This window comes from Brassica rapa, chromosome A07 (assembly GCF_000309985.2).
Source record: "Brassica rapa cultivar Chiifu-401-42 chromosome A07, CAAS_Brap_v3.01, whole genome shotgun sequence".
NCBI lineage: Eukaryota > Viridiplantae > Streptophyta > Magnoliopsida > Brassicales > Brassicaceae > Brassica > Brassica rapa.
The window spans coordinates 450,550-469,545 of NC_024801.2; the positions used below are offsets into that span (position 1 = coordinate 450,550).

General features: G+C 36.5%; 4 protein-coding genes across 6 annotated transcripts; 3 read left to right on the forward strand and 1 right to left on the reverse strand.

The window, feature by feature from the left end:
* The first annotated feature begins 1,035 nt into the window (after positions 1–1,035).
* On the forward strand, positions 1,036–3,752 carry LOC117126501 (transcription factor PIF1). 3 transcript variants are annotated; one of them, XR_004449105.1, is made up of 8 exons: positions 1,036–1,434; positions 1,514–2,213; positions 2,369–2,443; positions 2,515–2,580; positions 2,680–2,745; positions 3,002–3,095; positions 3,179–3,343; positions 3,424–3,752. XR_004449105.1 is itself a non-coding variant. In XM_033274688.1 (7 exons), the coding sequence occupies exons 1-7, from the start codon at positions 1,371–1,373 to the stop codon at positions 3,505–3,507; spliced, it is 1,401 nt and encodes a 466-aa protein (XP_033130579.1). In that variant the 5' UTR covers positions 1,039–1,370; the 3' UTR covers positions 3,508–3,740. The 3 variants fall into 3 exon arrangements, 2 of the variants coding, with proteins under 2 accessions (XP_033130579.1, XP_033130578.1); XM_033274688.1 differs by having other exon boundaries at positions 1,039–1,438; positions 3,002–3,343; positions 3,424–3,740; XM_033274687.1 differs by having other exon boundaries at positions 1,050–1,434; positions 3,002–3,343; positions 3,424–3,740.
* Positions 3,753–4,747: 995 nt separating this feature from the next.
* LOC103868759 lies at positions 4,748–5,671 on the forward strand. The gene is made up of 2 exons (XM_033275137.1): positions 4,748–5,140; positions 5,198–5,671. Exons 1-2 carry the CDS (start codon positions 4,748–4,750, stop codon positions 5,669–5,671), a joined length of 867 nt encoding a protein of 288 aa, XP_033131028.1.
* A 5,678-nt stretch (positions 5,672–11,349) lies between these two features.
* On the forward strand, positions 11,350–13,164 carry LOC103848382 (protein CONTINUOUS VASCULAR RING 1). The gene is made up of 7 exons (XM_009125302.3): positions 11,350–11,592; positions 11,834–11,886; positions 11,975–12,084; positions 12,163–12,330; positions 12,429–12,526; positions 12,630–12,756; positions 12,845–13,164. Exons 1-7 carry the CDS (start codon positions 11,443–11,445, stop codon positions 12,934–12,936), a joined length of 798 nt encoding a protein of 265 aa, XP_009123550.1. The 5' UTR covers positions 11,350–11,442; the 3' UTR covers positions 12,937–13,164.
* A 136-nt stretch (positions 13,165–13,300) lies between these two features.
* LOC103848381 (protein tesmin/TSO1-like CXC 6) lies at positions 13,301–18,958 on the reverse strand. The gene is made up of 7 exons (XM_033274686.1): positions 15,361–18,958; positions 15,165–15,275; positions 14,910–15,087; positions 14,492–14,839; positions 14,345–14,415; positions 13,838–14,262; positions 13,301–13,759 (listed from the first exon to the last, which is right to left on the reverse strand). Exons 1-7 carry the CDS (start codon positions 15,543–15,545, stop codon positions 13,566–13,568), a joined length of 1,512 nt encoding a protein of 503 aa, XP_033130577.1. The 5' UTR covers positions 15,546–18,958; the 3' UTR covers positions 13,301–13,565.
* Between the last annotated feature and the right edge of the window lie 38 nt (positions 18,959–18,996).

The window sequence follows — 18,996 nt, forward strand, 5'->3', positions numbered from 1 at the left end:
GTCTTTGAGCGGAGTTGAGTATGCTGTTACGAGAGAAAGCAACTTGTTCAGGCGGACATTTGAACCTGTCTTTTGTTAGCATTGTGTGCCTCGTGTTATGGTTTTTTCGAGTTTCTCCATTGTACGTTTGTTTCGGTTCAACCTATCATCTGACTTGTCAAGAATTTTATCGTTACTTTTTGTCATGTTCGCTCCAAAACAGAACGGTTCCAAGTTCGATTACTTTTAATTCCATGTTTTTTACCTTTTTCCGTGGAATCAAGTCTAGAGTCTCATAATTTGTTAACACATTTTGTAAGCCTGAAGAGTTCATTTCTGAAATGATATTTACACATGAGCAAAATAATAACTATAGTTCAGTCTCATCAAGCAAATTCAGTTCAACAGGGTTTGCATAACAAGAAAAGTGGAAGGCTTTTGACCAATCTACATTTCTAACTTCTAAAACTCGCCTCACTTATTTTCCCTGCTTTAATAATTGATAATTCTTCACTTTCATAATCAAATTGTTTTAGGTTAAAATATAATATATTCAAAATTATATATAAAATAATATTATTTAATATATAAATTAAAGAAATTCAGTTATGGAAAACTATAATGGGTTATACAATACTGAATAAAATAAAAGTGACATATAAATATGAAAACAAGTTATATATTGTAAGTAAAAATGCTTTAAATTATCTTCAAAGGAATTTTTGGGAATAAAGGATTGTTATTTAAAAGAAAAGATTGTCATCTTTTGTACGGATGATAACGAAGGAGGAGGCCTGATTATTTGGCTCCGTCATGTGATTATCTACGATGATGATGATCTCAGACATTTTGTTTGTACTTTCATTTGACTGGATTAAAAACCGGCACAAGTGTTTGATACCAGTTCACACACGTTAAATGAAATAAACAAATCCATACAAGTGGAGATTTACATTTAAGAAGATGATATACAGTAAATGAGATACACAATGGAGTCACCCAAGGGGCAAAAATGAAAAAAGAAACAGAGTCCAGTGGAGAAACATAAAGACAAAACACAAAATGCCCAAAATTAACTAGAAAGAGAGATAGAGAAGAAGCTTATCACATTGTAAAAGCACGAACTTTGAGAAGAGCCTTCAGAGACCCAAAAGATCCCCCCCCTCAGAAATAAATAAAGGCTATAACTACCTCAGTGGAAACCTCAGGCGTGTGTGTTTATCTTCCTCTTATACCAATAATAACAATCTCATCTCTGGGCACTACTTGTCCAGACTTTTTTGGGGCTTTAGGATATAAAACCAGAGAGACAGACAGGACAATCTCAAGGTTATTTGTTTCTTCAGACATAATGAACCACCACCACCATTTCGTTCCTGACTTCGAGGCCGATGATGATTATGTCAACGCTAACACAAACTCTTCTTCTTCAAATCTTCCTAGAAAACCCATCATGTAAGTAAGTTTTCACCTTTTTTTATTATTTATTTAATTTATGTTGAGATATGTTTTTGATCTGTGATTAATAATACAGAGGGGAAGAAGAAGATGGTGATCTCATGGAGCTTCTATGGCACAACGGTCAGGTGGTTCTCCAAAATCAAAGACCAAACACCAAGAAACAACCTCCTTCTTCTTCTTCTTCCTCTGCTCCTCCCCCGCCGTTGGATCATAATCTCTTCATCCAGGAAGACGAAATGTCCTCATGGCTTCATTATCCTCTCCGCGAAGATGATTTCTGCTCAGATCTTTTCTTCCCCGCCGCGCCGTCATCTGAGAGACAGGCCTCGAATCAGGTCACCTCCGCCAGGCCACCGGTACCTTCCACTGTGAGGCCGCCGGAACCGTCGTCTATGAGGCCACCGGCACCGTCGTCTGTGAAGCCTCCGGTACGGAACTTCATGAACTTCTCGAGGCTGAGAGGGGATTTCACCGGCAGAGGAGAATCTGGACCGTCGACTGTGAGAGAATCGGCGAAAGTAAACCCTAGCGCCACACCGGCGTCGTCGGCAGCGAGGGAATCCGATTTAGGATCCAGATCCGCCGTGGATGGAGGCGGGGCGTATACTGTGGGAGATAATCGGAAGGGAAAGGCAGTGGTGACGACGGAGCCGGCGAGAGAGAATCAAGGTACATCGTCTTCTGTTGCGTCGAAGAGTGAAATCGAGACGATCGTCGATGAGAGGAAACGAAAGGAGAGAGAAGCCATTGACGAGACTGAGTGCCGGAACGAGGTGAGTCCACTTGCCCGACTCGTCGTTATCAAACTGTACACGTTTACTATCCTGCGCACAGATGGCTGCGTAGGATACAGCGCATTTTAGTGCATGGCTTCCATTTTTGTTTTTTTTTTTAATTTTTTGCATTTAAAATTAATTTTGTTTTGCAGGAGGCTAAACAAGGACGTGGATCATCATCGACTAAGAGATCTCGTGCTGCTGAAGTTCATAATCTCTCTGAAAGGGTTTGTATTTTATTTCTTTTCTTTTCTTTGATTTTATTTCACATAGAATCTGAAGAATGTATGGTAAACAGAAACGGAGAGATAGGATCAACGAGAGGATGAAAGCTCTTCAAGAACTCATTCCTCGCTGCAACAAGGTCTCTTTCTTTCACTTTCACTTTCTCTCCATGGTGCATGGTGTTATAACCATTCCACTTGTTGCTGACACAAAACTATATATTTTGTAATACTCTCAGTCAGATAAAGCTTCAATGCTTGATGAAGCTATTGAGTACATGAAATCTCTCCAGCTTCAAATACAGGTCTGTCCTCTAAACCAGTTAACTGTGATCATTTGGGTTTATGGAAGTTTTGTGTCTTGGTTCTGTTTTAAGTTTGCGCGTTTACATGTGGCTTCTGCACATTCCATCTCTAGCTAGTTTCAGAACTATGAATCTTATAAATTAAAATCCAAATATATGATTTCTTATAACCTTTTTAAGTCTGTCTCTTGTTGAAGTCCATGAAAGTTTAAATCTTTGCCGTGAAAACTTCAGTTTATGACTGAGATTTATGCAGATGATGTCAATGGGATGCGGTATGATGCCGATGATGTACACCGGTATGCAACAGTACATGCCTCACATGGCTATGGGAATGGGAATGGAGATGGGTATGAACAGGCCTCCTCCTCCTCCTCCTCCGTTCATGCCATTTCCAAATATGTTAGCTTCTCAAAGACCTTTACCTCCACAGACTCGTATGGGCGGCTACCCTCCTGTTCAAGCTTCTGATCCATCAAGAGTATATGGATCAAACCAGCAGTTTGATCCAAACTCGAGCCAGGCTCAGTTTTCAGCTTACATGGATCCATTTCAGCAATTCCGCAGTCTCCACCCCAGCCAACCACCTCAGTTTCAGGTAACTTACCTTCACAAATGGTTGTTCCCCTGCAATGAATGAAACTAATGCTGACATGATCTTTGTCTTTGTTCTTGAAGAATCAAGCAGCATCGTACCCAAGTTCAAGCAGGGTAAGTAGTAGCAAGGAATCCGAGGATCATGGAAACCAAACAACAAGTTGATGAGGCCCTGAGACAGATGATCTGTTTTCACAAGCAATATACAATTTTGAGAAAATTGACAGAGAGAGAGAGACCTAACATGTACATCGCAGTTTCATATATACATATGTATTATGTTCTTGTTGTTATTCTCTCTTCCGGATTGTATACTACTTAGAGATCTGTACATGTCAAGACCCATAAATTTATTGTACATACAGGTTGAAGAGGCTTAGTGAAGAGATTGCATGAGAGACTTAGGTTCAGAAAGACCCAATGATGCTGTTAAATATCTATGTTCTTTAGAAGATTTCTTTTATATTTATATTGTTTTTATTAGATATTATGCTTATCTATTAGAAAATATCTACAAAAGATATATTAATTAAAGTTTTGTCTTTTCTTTATAGTCGGTTGTTTCACCGACTTGATCTTACTATAAATACCCCCTTATGTCTTTGTATCAGATGATTTGATTATCGAATGAAAAAGTCAACCCCTCTTTCTCTTTACGTTGCTCCATCACTCTCTCTTTTTAAGTTTTATCAACTCCCTCTCTCACTCACGATACACATATATAAATAATAAATATAAGTTCTATTTCCTAAGTTATATAACACGTTATCAGCACGAAGCTCTGACCAACTGAAGTTTATTAATCCGAAAAGTTCTTAAACCAGCCGAGGTAATGTTTAAATTTATGTATTTTTAATATACTTATTTTATTTAAATTTTATTATTGCTTCGGAGTGAGAGGCTGGACCTTCTCCGTTCGGGATGATAGGCGCTGCCTTCCCCGACTGATCGTTATGGTAGGCTATGCCTTCACGATCAGAGAAACACGTGGTAGGCTTTGCCTCCGTGAATAAAAAGGTCAAAATGGTAGACTAAGTCTCCTCGGACCTTAAAATAAATAAAGTCAAAATGGTAGACCATGTCTCCTCGGACTTTGAAAAATGATCAATATGGTAGTCTATGACTCCTCGGATCATGTGGTAGGCTGAGCCTCCCGATTTTATTTATGCTATTTAAATTCTTGCAATTTAAATTTCTGCAATTTAAATTTCTGCAATTTAAGTTTATGCTTTTATTTTATGCCTTTAATTTCTGCATTTAAATTACGCATTTAAATTCTTGTAATTACTATAACTATATATATTATTCTATGAATACAGTTATCATGTCGAATTTGACAAAGCTCGAAATTAATGCCCTGGATATTATGGGAAATAATTATATGACCTGGGCAGTGGGTGCAAAAATGCACCTGAGAGGAAACGGGCTTTTGGAAACCATCGATAGTTCAAAAATGGTGTCGGATGAGAAAAAGGCTAAAGCCATGATATTTTTACGACACCACATCCATGATGGTTTAAAGGATGAATATATTACGAAAGAGGATCCTTGTGACCTCTGGAAATCTTTAAAAGAGAGGTTCGATCACCAGAAATATGTGATCTTACCGAAAGCTAAACACGAGTGGATCCATCTCCGGTTCCAGGATTACAAAAGTGTTAGTGAGTTTAATTCCGCGATGTTCGGAATTACTTCGAGGATGATGTTATGTGGAGAGAAAATAAGTGATTATGATATGATCGAGAAAACTCTCTCCACGTTCCATCCTGAAAATGTAATCCTGCAACAACAATACCGAGTGAGTGGATATACCCGTTACTCGGAGTTGATGCAAGTCCTCCTTGTAGCGGAGTAGAATAATCAACTCGTGACTTTAAACCATCAAGCTCGTCCCACTGGATCTGCTCCATTCCCTGAAGCGAATGTTGCATCATCCAGTTATGATAATAGGAGAGGACGAGGTCGTGGACGTGGTGGAAACCGTTATCATGGTCGTGGAAGAGGACGAGGAAGAAGATTCCGTCCCTATGATGAAAGAAATAATAAAGACTTCCACGAAAATGAAAGGAATGAAAAGGGCCAGGATGATAAAAGGCAAACGGGAACGGTTTGCTACAGATGCGGCATGAAAGGTCATTGGGTACGTACCTGTCGTACACCAAAACATTTAGCCGATCTGTATAGAGAATCCCAAAAGGGAAAAGAGAAAGGAAGAGGTGAAACTAACTTCATCTCTGATGAACCTGGGCCATCCTTTCATGGTTTAAACGATGATACTCATCTCGACGTATCAGACTTTCTGGTTGAACCAGAGAGTATCGATGAGTAATATAAATAGATGTGATATAAGTAGACTGTATTATAGTATCTATATATTTTGTTGTAAGATATATGTTATGTTTGTTATGTTTAATGTTTAATAATATATGTTTTATGAATATTTTAAATTCAGAAAGAATGCCAAACTTTGAGACTATGGATGGAGATTTGTGTTTGGCAGATAGTGCGTCAACGCACACAATAATCAAAGATAAGAAATATTTCTCCAGTCTCAAAATAAGAAATTACGCTGGAAGCGTAAGTACAATATCTGGTAATGCAAAGATTATTATGGGCTCTGGAAGAGCGAAATTTTCAATGCCAGGGGGAACGATATTTGAAATAAGTTATGCATTGTATTCCCCCAAGTCTCATAGAAACTTGTTAAGTTTTAAGGATATCCGAAGAAATGGATATCATATTGAGACTATGAGTAAAGATGGCATTGAATTTCTTTGCATTAAGTCCGAGAAAAAACATATACTTGAAGAGTTAAGAATGTTATCCTCTGGACTATATTGTACAAAAATAACGATGACTGAGTCCTATGCCGTGGTAAACATGAAGTTTACTGATACATTTAAAATATGGCATGAAAGGCTAGGACATCCTGGTTCAGTCATGATGAGAAAGATAGTGCAAAATTCGAATGGCCATCCGTTGAAAAACGGAAAAATTTTGCAAACGGGCGAGTTTACATGTAATGCATGTTCTCAAGGAAAGCTTATAACTCGGCCATCACCAGCAAAAGTAGGCAATGAATCACCAATGTTTTTAGAAAGAATACATGGTGATATATGTGGGCCGATCCACCCACCATGCGGGCCATTTAAGTATTTCATGGTATTGATTGACGCATCTACTAGATGGTCAAGTGTGTCTCTTTTGACGACACGAAATACGGCTTTCGCAAAGTTCATTGCCCAGATAATAAAGCTGAGAACGCAGTTCTCAGAATATGCCATTAAGAAAGTAAGGCTTGATAATGCTGGTGAATTTACATCGCAAGCCTTTGATGATTATTGTATGTCAATGGGGATTGATGTGGAGCATCCAGTCCCCCATGTGCATACACAAAATGGCATGGCTGAGTCATTGATAAAACGGTTGCAGTTGATTGCAAGACCGTTAGTCTTGAGAACAAAGCTCCCAATTTCTGTATGGGGTCATGCTATATTGCATGCGGCTGCACTGGTTCGGCTAAGACCGAGTACATATCATAAGTACTCCCCTTTACAATTGGCATCTGGACAAGAGCCAGATGTATCCCATCTCCGTATCTTTGGGTGTGCGGTCTATGTTCCGATAGCTCCGCCACAAAGAACAAAAATGGGCCCACAAAGGAGATTGGGAATATATATGGGTTATACGTCACCAAGTATAATAAGATATCTGGAACCAGTAACTGGTGATATGTTTACGGCAAGGTTTGCCGATTGCCGCTTTAATGAGGATGAATTTCCAGCATTAGGGGGAGGAATTAGAGAAATTCCTAAAGAGATTACTTGGTGTACACCGTCGTTGTTACACCTTGATCCCCCTACGAATCAAAGAGAACTGGAAGTTCAGAAAATTGTGCATTTGCATAATTTGGCAAACCAGTTACCAGATGCATTCACAGATACAAGAAGGGTGACGAAGTCATGTATACCCGCTGAAAATGTTCCATCAAGAGTTGATATTCCTAAAGAACAAACTGATGGTAACAGAATGAATGAACCTAGGGTTCAGTTAAAGAGGGGGAGGCCAGCGGGTTCTAAAGATAAAAATCCCCGAAAGAAAAAGAAATTGGATGAACAAAGTAAGGTTCTAGAAGAACCTGATACTGAAAAATGTCTGAAAGAAGACATAAATAAAGATGGTCCAGATGACGAGAAGGGAACAGAAAAGTATGAGATTTCCATCAACTACGCCCGAGATGAAAAGATATGGATCAGAAATAAGATAAAAGATGTTGATGGAATGTTCTCCTTTTCTGTGTCCAAAGAGATCGATCATGAAAATGATGATCCCGATCCAAGGTCCATTTTAGAATGCCAAAAAAGACATGATTGGGAGGAGTGGAAGAAGGCCATTCAAATTGAATTATTCTCCCTGAATAAAAGAAATGTCTTTGGACCTATAGTCATAACGCCTGAGAATATAAATCCTGTTGGGTATAAGTGGGTATTCGTGAGAAAAGTAAATGAGAAAAATGAAGTAACACGATATAAAGCCCGATTAGTTGCCCAAGGTTTTTCTCAGAGACCGGGAATTGATTTTGAGGAAACGTATTCCCCGGTAATGGATGCAATTACATTTAGATTTTTGATGAGCCTAACGGCGTCTAAAAATCTTGAAATGCATCTCATGGACGTTGTGACTGCATATTTGTATGGATCGTTGGATAGCGATATATATATGAAGCTCCCTGAGGGATTGAAAATGCCTGAAGCATTGAAAGAAAAATCCAGGGAGATTTGTTCGGTCAAGTTACAGCGATCACTATACGGATTAAAGCAATCCGGACGCATGTGGTACAATCGCTTAAGTGAATATCTTTTGAGTAAAGGATATGTTAATAATGCGATATGTCCATGCGTTTTTATAAAGAAATTGTCATCTGGCTTTGTGATCATTGCTGTATACGTTGATGACCTGAACATAATTGGAAATCAAAAGGAGGTTGATGATGCTCGAACTCATATGAAAGAGGAGTTCGAAATGAAAGATCTCGGCAAGACAAAGTTTTGTCTTGGGCTCCAGATAGAGCATCTCCGAGAAGGAATATTTGTGCATCAATCAAACTATACGAAAAGGTTATTGAAACGCTTTCGTATGGACAAAGCGACTCCTTTGAGTACTCCAATGATTGGTAGAACTCTCAATGTTGAGAGTGATCCTTTTAGGCCCTGCGAAGATAGCGAGAAGATATTAGGCCCAGAAGTACCTTATATGAGTGCTATTGGTGGGCTGTTATATCTTGCAAACTGTACCAGACCAGATATAGCTTTTGCTACTAATCTACTTGCGAGATATAGTTCTGCTCCTACTCGCAGACATTGGGACGGAATAAAGCACTTATTCCGTTACCTTCAAGGTACAGTTGATTTAGGGTTAATGTATTTAAGAAAACCCGAGTTTGGTATGGTTGGTTTTGCAGATGCAGGATACTTATCAGATCCTCATAAAGCTCGATCGCAAACCGGCTATGTTTTTACAATTGGTGGAACTGCGATCTCTTGGCGGTCTCAGAAACAAACTCTGGTTGCGACATCTTCGAATCATGCTGAAACTATTGCACTTCACGAAGCATGTCGAGAATGTGTGTGGCTTCGATCAATGAGTCACCACATACAAGAATCAAGCGGAATAGTCAGCGTGAAAGAGCCGACGAAATTATTTGAAGATAACTCGGCTTGTGTCGCTCAACTCAAAGAAGGCTACATCAAAAGCGACAGGACAAAGCACATCCCTCCAAGATTTTTCTCGTACATAAGGGAGCTCGAGAAAAATAAAGAAGTGGACATTAAATATGTACGGTCATGCGACAATCCAGCTGACTTGTTCACAAAAGCCCTTCCGACTACAACATTCCGAAAACATGTCTATGGTATCGGAATGCGGCATTTGCGTGACCTGTGACAAGAAAGCTAGATCCTCTATTCTCAGGGGGAGATTACGGACAGTGTACTCTTTTTCCCTTGTCATGGTTTTTGTCCCAATGGGTTTTTCCATGACTAGGTTTTTAACGAGGCACTACGTAATACAAAATAGATAAGCAAGGGGGAGTATTAGATATTATGCTTATCTATTAGAAAATATCTACAAAAGATATATTAATTAAAGTTTTGTCTTTTCTTTATAGTCGGTTGTTTCACCGACTTGATCTTACTATAAATACCCCCTTATGTCTTTGTATCAGATGATTTGATTATCGAATGAAAAAGTCAACCCCTCTTTCTCTTTACGTTGCTCCATCACTCTCTCTTTTTAAGTTTTATCAACTCCCTCTCTCACTCACGGTACACATATATAAATAATAAATATAAGTTCTATTTCCTAAGTTATATAACAGTTTTACAGTTTTTCTAATGATTTTAGATCTATTATTTTATTTTTAACTTTTTATAAAATAGGCAACTTTCTTCTGTTTTTGTTACGTTTGCGCTAGGTTAATTTAAGCAGAGACACTTTGTTTTTTGATCAAAGTTCGATCATCGGCTGCTATTCAACTTGAAGAAATAGTTTACAAAGTAAAGATCACATTTCTGGTGACGAAGAACGAATCATTTTAGAGTAAATAAATCAAAACAATCAGTCTTATCTATGGTATATGATATATAATTAAATTTAAATAATATAAACATATATATATATAGTATACTTTTAACATGAATATTTATTAAATGAGGTTTTTACTCATATGATTTGATGATTATTTGCATATTTGTGTAATAAAATTTTACACCAACATTTTTTTTTTAATGCAGAATGTTTAGTAGTTTCTGTAATTTATAATCATTTAAAAAACAATGAAGATTCTAAAATAAATATTAACTTTTCAATATATGTTCAACGCAGATATCAAAATATAAGTATGTATTTTCATATGATGTATAGTTTAATTTAATGATATGAAATATATATGTATATATATTAACATAAACACCTATTAAAATAAAATTATTTATTCATATGATTTTATAATCATTGTATCTTATTATAGAAAACAATTTAAACTTTGATCACAAAAGTTTATGTGAGTCTTTTAGCAGTTTTAGTGATTTATACTCGTTTTGAAAAATTCAAAATACAACATATACAAATAAAATCTAAATTTTTATTATATGATTAATGTAATTGTGTAATTTATTTTAATAATAAATAATTAAACAAAAATGATAGATAGCATACATATTGTTAGTCAATCTTTATTATTTAAAATCATTAATTATTATATATGCCTTAATCATATTAGGTAATTCTATTGATTTTATTTAAGGAAAAAATATATAATAATTTCAATTTGATAAATGAATGATCCGTAATGGATATACTATATAATATAATATTTCCTAGCAATTTAATTTTGGACTAACAAAATTCTCAATTGATTCTCAATCCACCACGTAAGCAAAATTAACATTCTAATTATGTGACAACTCAGCATGATATTTTTTTAATTAGTACAAACTATTGGTTATAACTTTTTAAATGTTTCTCTATTAATATACTGAGCATTCCATCCCAACAAAGATATACGTTATCTAGACTTGAAAATTTCACCAAAAAACAAAGTTTGGAATTGGAACCGGTATGAGAATACAAGTTTGTATTGGATTCGGGTTTATTTAAAAAACGTGTAAGGTATTTTTCTAACCAAGATTTTTTTTAAGTATTCAAATTATCCAATGTTTTTTTTTGTAAATATTAAGTATTTTGGATATATTTTTGGTATTACATATATTTATTTTAGTTTAGATATAGTTTTGAATTTAAAAAGGAATTTTGGTTTTTATATATATTTTTGGATTTTTGCATATTTTAGGGTTTTATGATTTAAAATTTTGGTTTTTTTTTTAATAAATATTTAGTAACGGGTTAAAATTGACTGAAAACCAAACCAAAAAATTATAGAAGAGCGAGCTCAGAACCGAAGGACCCGACCCAATCCTGAACAAGGACCCGAAGAAAACGAGAGAGAGAGAGAGAGAGAGAGAGAGAGAGTCCGCTTCAACTAGTAGCTGAACCACTTTATGTGCTCAAAGTCTGACCTCAGCCCGCCACTGGAATCTAGCGATGGGAGACGAGAAGCCGACGGTGGTGATGGCCAATCGAGAAAGAGATCTGGAGCTTCTGATGCCCGTCGCTGATAAAGACCAAGGTTCTACTTCGAAGCCGTCTTCATCTTCTTCCTCTTCCTCTTCGCATCACCAGGCTACCCACGAGGTCTACTTTCTAATTTCCCTGATCTTGAAAGCTACCACCATGTTCTTCCTCCGATTTGATTTAAAGCTCCGAGTTCCTTTTTACTGTTCAAAAAAAATCTGAGAAATTGATTTTGCCCTAGAAAGAAATTAACAACTTCTTTTGAAAGATATCAAGTTTGAAGCTTTCCAAGTGTGTTTTTTGCTTTGGAGAATTCTTGAATCTCTCTGGGTGGTTTGATGCTTTTAGCTGTTTTCTGCAGACTTTGAGCTTGTTCATTAGGGGCTGGGCCTCTAAGAAGTTCATGACTGGCTGGTAAGCAAGCAAGACTTGACATTTTGTCATTTGATCACAGATTTCAAATATTGTGCTTGTTAGTTAGTTGCCCTTGTTTTCTTTTCAGTGTTATCCTACTTCCCATTGCGATTACATTCTATATAACATGGTGGTTTATTCACTTTGTTGATGGCTTCTTCTCTCCCATATATGCACAGCTTGGAATCAACATTTTTGGTAAGCATTATTTGCATGTCCCCTCTTGATCGATTCTACCATCTGGTGTCTGATTTTTTTGGTTTGGTTTTTTTGTAGGTTTCGGTTTCTTGACTTCAATCGCATTCATCTTCTTGGTCGGGGTGTTCATGTCTTCATGGTTGGGGGCTTCGGTTCTGAACCTGGGGGAGTGGTTTATCAAGCGGATGCCATTTGTTCGTCACATCTACAACGCTTCCAAGCAAATCAGCACTGCCATTTCTCCTGGTCTCTTCTTAGAAAATGAAAAAAAAACTCATTTTTTGCATTCTCAGCATTATTCCAGTCAGTCTTATCCTTGTTCATACCATGTTTTTTTTTGACAGATCAAAATACACAAGCTTTCAAGGAAGTTGCAATCATCAGGCATCCACGTGTAGGCGAATACGCATTTGGGTTTATTACATCAACTGTTGTTCTTCAGGTGAGTACAATGATTTTGTTTATTGTTTCTTGAACTACTCCTGACTTATGGATACAAAAGGGTAGACAATTTATGTGCGTTATAATGCTCTTTGTCCTTGCAGAATTATCCAACAGAAGAGGAACTTTGTTGTGTATATGTTCCAACGAACCACCTTTACATCGGAGATATCCTACTTGTCAACAGCAACGACGTTATCAGGCCAAATCTCTCGGTCCGGGAAGGCATAGGTGAGATCACAAAGCCTCTTTACTATTAACAAAGTCAATTAGCAGAAAGCTTCTGAACTTCACATAATATATCATTGCTGATCTGCAGAGATTGTTGTTTCGGGTGGAATGTCAATGCCGCAAATTCTATCGACCATAGATAAACCGGCACCCTCCATCGACAGAGCTACAAGCGTATAGAGAAACTCATGCAGAAGAATACAGTTTCTAGTTTTGTTGGGATTTGGGGATTTGAATGTTTGATCATGAGTGTGTCTCTCTCCAGTTTCTTCATTGTTGTAACTTTCCTCTCATTTGTGATTTGTGTGTTTACAAAAAGGTGTATAATGTAAGATTAGGTCTATATCCCTCCTTTAATATGAATCGTTTTCATTGAGAGTTATAATACAAGCTTTGAGGTTACAAGAACTGGCTATTATCTTTCTAAAGCAACATAATTGGTTTGGTTGATTTACTTCACAATAAGTAGCTGTTCGAATATTTCAAGAACATGATAAATACGCAACATTATAACCAAAAAAAAAACTCTTAAAAGAAATATTAATATGTAAAAAAAATCGAGTGGACTAAGTAACAGCAATGTACACAGATAATGTCAACAAGTCGTAAAAAAACATTTATAAATCAAAACCAAGAATTTTAATGGAAGAACTAAGAAAATAAAGTCTAATAACACAACCTTCGTGAACATTTATTGTAATCATCTGCCATTATTGGTGGCTGTTACCTCATAAATTAAGCATGGAAAATCGGATTCAGCTGCCATTGTTGCTCTCTGTAAAGTAATGTTAGGAGTAAAATGTCTCGATTCATAGATCTTTCTTCTCAGATGGAGCTTGAGGCTGTTGAGTTTGTGTGTATGAAGAAGTTAGCTGGGAAGGTTGTTGTATTGTGGTTTGTGAAACTCCGTTCGCCACTTCTCCTTGTTGAACCACCGGCTCGGTTTTCACAGCCGCGTGTACAGGTGACTCTGTATCCATCCTTGACAAAGAACACTTTGATTCTGCAACAAACAAACAAAACTAGCTTTTAGAATGATAATCTTCTGTTTGGCCATAATGAGACAAGAGATGTAGTAAACCTTTTAGTTCTGCGTATGAGATGATTCGGTTAAGGCAGTCACGGAACTTGGTTAATACTATTTTCTCCTTCTCTGCATAACCTTGGTCTTGCCCGTTTGGTGGCTCCACCGAATAATTAGATGAAGCTGCAACCATTAACATAGTGTCCTGTTCATCACACATCAACGCCAAGGTTTCTGGAGACAGTGACTTTCCTTTTGAGCCATCCGAATTGGACTCATCTGCACCAGCTTCATTTCCACTCGCAGCTTTTTCAATCTCTGTACCATTGTTATTGTCTTGCGCAGAAGAAGCTAATGAAGTTTCTGTCTGATCTTCCAACCGTTTCACTGTTGATGTCTTGGCTGCTTCCTCAGATACAGCAACCAGAACAGAACAAAGTGCTTTCACATCCTGTGGTTGAATTATATCTGCCAAGAGAGACCTTAATAGAAAATATGTGTAATCAGTTTATGCAATCTCTGGTTCAGATTTAGCTTTTTATGCAAACATATAACGCATTTTACCTATATACAACTTTGGATGGGCCTCCATGACGAGCAACAGGTTTTGAAGATGTTGTTTTCCCGCTACTTCCCTGATATCAATAATAATAATAATACAATAAGTTCTCACTCCCCTAATCATCAATCAGACTAGGGAGCTGATACTACCTGGCCAAGCCTATTAATAGATGAATCTTTGGCTGCTTGGTTGAAGAAAATGTCTTGAGATTTCCTTCGCTTAGGAGCAGGAGAAGATGCAAACCCCGAGGAACCTACAGCTCCAGTTATGGCAGCATTTGCGTGTTGGAGATAAGCCGCACCATGTGAATGCTCACCGTGAAAGAGAGCTAGCCTGTCTTCACTTCCTTCGAAGTTTTTGCACCCCAAGCATCTGCAATTGTCAGAACAAAGAATGTTTGCCTGAAAGCACTCACAGTACTTCTTGAGACATCCGGATTTCTTGCAGTGACAGCCTTTGTGGTGCTTCCCTAACATCACAACTCCACCAACCACCTCCTACAAAATTTGATTTGAAGTTCATAAGCAGCATAAGTTTGAAGCAGCATCACACACACTCAATATATACCCTGTTATCTCGTGGGTCGTGTGGACTGCTAGCGATTTTAGGCCTGAAGGCATTAGGATTGCGTTCGAGAGTTGATTCAATGGCTTCTCGTCTAGCGGGTTCATTGTCGACGTTGTTGAAACAGTTCAAACAGTTGCAACCATCACAGTAAGTGCCGGATGCAAAGCATTCACAATACCTGAACAAAAAAACAGTTGAACTCAATCAAAGATACTACTAAAAGTAGTAAGAAAGAGAAAAGAAAAAGAGGCTTACAGCTTCAAGCAGCGAGAGTGTTTACAGTTACAGTGTTTCTTCTTCATAGGAGTTCCATCTCCAGCTTCCACCACAACAGGCCTTGGCTTAGGTTTCGGAGATTCTGGCTTCCTGGCGAATTAAACAAGCGTGAGATTTTGAAATTCGTATAAAGATGTATACTTTCAATCATCTACGATTCAATTTTGAAACTTACGGAAGCCTGATTGGGACTTGAGGAGATTGTAAAGGTGGAACCGCCGCCGCCGCCACCGTGGCAGGAGCTTGATTAGCCTGTGAATGCCCACCAGCGAAGTCGAGTTGCCTCGCCGTCTTCTTCGTCGGGGCATCAAACTCCTCTGAACCCTCCGTTTTAGGCGGGAAATCGTCTCCTTCTCCCATCTGAAGGATTTTCAAATTTCTCAGTATCCGCAGAAACCCAGAAAAATTTTAAAGCTCAGAGCTTATTATAATCAACGCAACGGATCAGCTCGGAGGATTCAAGATCCGATGGCGGATTAATCACTTCCGCACTAGAAAACCCTCGACCCGAATCGGCGTATACACTGAAACTCAAAACGGCAATTTTGAAATTCGAAATTTGATCCGCTTGTAAAGAGATCGAGAAAATTAGGGATTTGAACACCAGAATGAAGAAGAAGAAGAAGAAGAGAGATTTGAAGAAAAGACAGAGACTTTGGGTTTCTTCTTCTTCTTTGAGAGAGAAAGAGCTTCTTCTCTCGTCGTCCCTCTCTCTAATACATCTTTTCAAATTTCAATTTCGGGATTATATTTGACGGATAGATTTACGATACAATCTCATCCTACGGTTCTTATTAGATACTCTCATCCAACGTTTACTATTCCTAAGTTTTGAAGTCTAGTTGCCTCTTCACCGTCCGATCGCCGCCCAAATATAATCATTTTTTTTTATTTTAAAAGAAAGAACAATAAAAACATAGCATAGGTGTTATGAACCACTCATACACTGACACGTTAACATTCACTCGTGAGTAGCAATGCTTAAGAATAACGCCTTTGGTCCAATTGTTTTGCTTATTCACAAAAACTCCCACGTAATTTCTGTCATTACAAATACAGACAAATCTCTACACAGATCAAATAAAAGCCTTAAATTTCTACTACAAAAGGTCATGACATTTTGAAAATCTATTCAAAATATTTTTTTTTATAATTATAAAATGTTTTCTTTTAACAAAAATTTAGTCTGAATTTCTTATTATAATGACATAAAATGTTTTATATATTTTAGTTTTACTATTAAATTCATTCAGTAACATCAAATTTATTTAAAATTTATCATGATCTCTACAAAATATTTTTTTTTTCTTATATTTTTCAAAATGTATTTTACATTTAACACTTTTATATATGACTGTATAAATGCAAATATAAAATATATTTTTTTTAAAAGATAGTCCCATTAAAATATGAGAGTTAGTGACCTTATTGATTAGGTGACAAAGGAATGGAATGTTGGTCTATTGGAAGATTATGTTAGCTCTGCAGATATACCACTTATAAGGAGTTTGGCCATAAGCTCAACTCATCGTCGTGATACATTCTGTTGGTCCTATACTAAGAATGGCCAGTACACAGTTAAATCTGGATATTGGGTAACTCAGAACTTATTAAAATCTAAGAAAGAAAGGGAGGTACTAGAACCAAGTATTACCAAGCTCCAATCCTTTGCTTGGAAGGTAAAAACGCCTAAAAAAATATGTCATCTTATATGGTAATTGATAACATGTCATGTCGCTGTAACGAGGAACTTAGTATGGCGTAATATGAGGTGCGATAATTATTGTCCACGATGTGGAGAACCAGAAGAATCTGTAACTCATGTCATATTCGAGTGTCCGCCTGCTCTACAAGTTTGGTCCCTATCATCGATCCCAACAAGTCCAGGTATCTTCACGGTACCGAGTATTTATGCTAATATGGACTATCTCTTTTGGAGGAAAAACATCATTGTTGAACTTGAATTAGACATGAATCCTTATCCTTGAATAATTTGGTACATTTGAAAGGTTCATAATGACAAGCTCTTTAGGGGGATACACAGAAATCCATTGGAGTTAGTTCGTTATGCAGAGAGTGAATGTCAAGCATGGTTTAATACAAATGAGAGCGTGCCGCCAATTGTACAAGATCACAGCACTGAGGAGCCTCAAGTCTTAAGCTTGAACAATATTTTATTGGTTGTTCTATTCCGGTTTGGTTACCCAGACCACTTCAAGTTTGAGTAATAGAATAGCTGTTAGTTGTCGCACAAAAAAAAAGTAAAACCAAAATATTAAAAATTAGAAAAAGGTTAAATTTTTTTTATTCTATAAACTTCATATACGTTAATTATAATTTGATGATATTAATAAAAATCATAAGAATTCTAAAAACTATTATCTTACTATTCTATCTAATTATACTATATATTGAGAATTGATCCAAAATAAAATTTAAAATATTAATTTATTAAATATCAATCTGTACGTACATGTTTTATTTTTATCAAAAAAAAGAATAAATGGTCCTTCAAAACCATATGTTACATATCTTATGAAATGAGCATGCGCATACATAGGTTTTTATATTTATCTTCTAAGGGTTGTGCATTACAGTACTCATCCAAAGAAAAAATAAAGAACATGGAGAGAACAATTAAATAGTGATTACAATCGTTCGAAACAACTCAGAGCCCATTTCTCACTAGCTTGTCCCAAAGAAATTACCTTACCAAGTTGAAATGCATGTCACAGAAATGGTGATCCATCATTCGTAGCACCATTTCATTTCTTTTGTGCGAATTTTCTTAATGTTTTAGTTCTTGATGAAGAGCATCAATAATTGTTGAAGAAGAAGACTTGTGGTTAGCCTTTAGTAGTCAGATTGCGGATCTTGACATGATATTTAATTTAGGGCATAACTGATGTATAATTTGCTTCATGTTAAAATAGGCATAATTGATCCATCTTGTTATATTTTCATAAGGATCTCTTGGCATTTTCCTTCTATGAACATAAGAGCAATAACTAGAGGTATGCAAGACTAATTGAAGTCTCAACCTACGGTGGTCTTATGTTTCAATGACTCTATATTGCACGTCATTATGTTGATAATATTATCTCCTTGATTATAATGATAGTCACAAGATTAATGAAAAGTGATACCATTTTGTTTTTACAATAATCTCATTCCTTATACTCGTTGTGAAGAATATAATACAATACAAACATTGGCACATATTTTTATCTACCACAAATCACATAATATTACAGTACTGTTCGAATCTTGATTTATAAAAATATTGGAAATAAGTAACATACGTAATTTTATAATAAACCCCTTCAACTTGGGTCAATATGAAAATAATCTTGTGATAAGTCCGATTTTTATAATAAATTTTGGGTTTCTCAATTAGAGCAGAATAATTAGATTACAGAGAGGGAGAGGGAAATAATTCGTTCGAATCATCATCGAAGTCTTTTGTGTTGGAATTCATCCAAAAGCAAAACAAATAATTAAGTTAATTTAATCCAATCATTTATATTATTTTATTACACATTATTGTAACTAATTGAAAATTAAAATATAAATAGAGTTGGAAATCAAAATAATTAAGGGCATAAAATCTATGTAATATGTATTTGTGCGCGTGGCGTATCTATTGAAATCTGGACACAATCTGATCCAGCGACGCAGTAGTTATACTAAGGTTTTAAATACTGTTAGAAGCAGCTTATAAAAAGAGATCACCAATTGACCATGATAGAGATTCCTTAGCTCAAAGCAAAGCCAAAATAAGAAAAAATCAATTTCTCTGTCTCTAGTACTT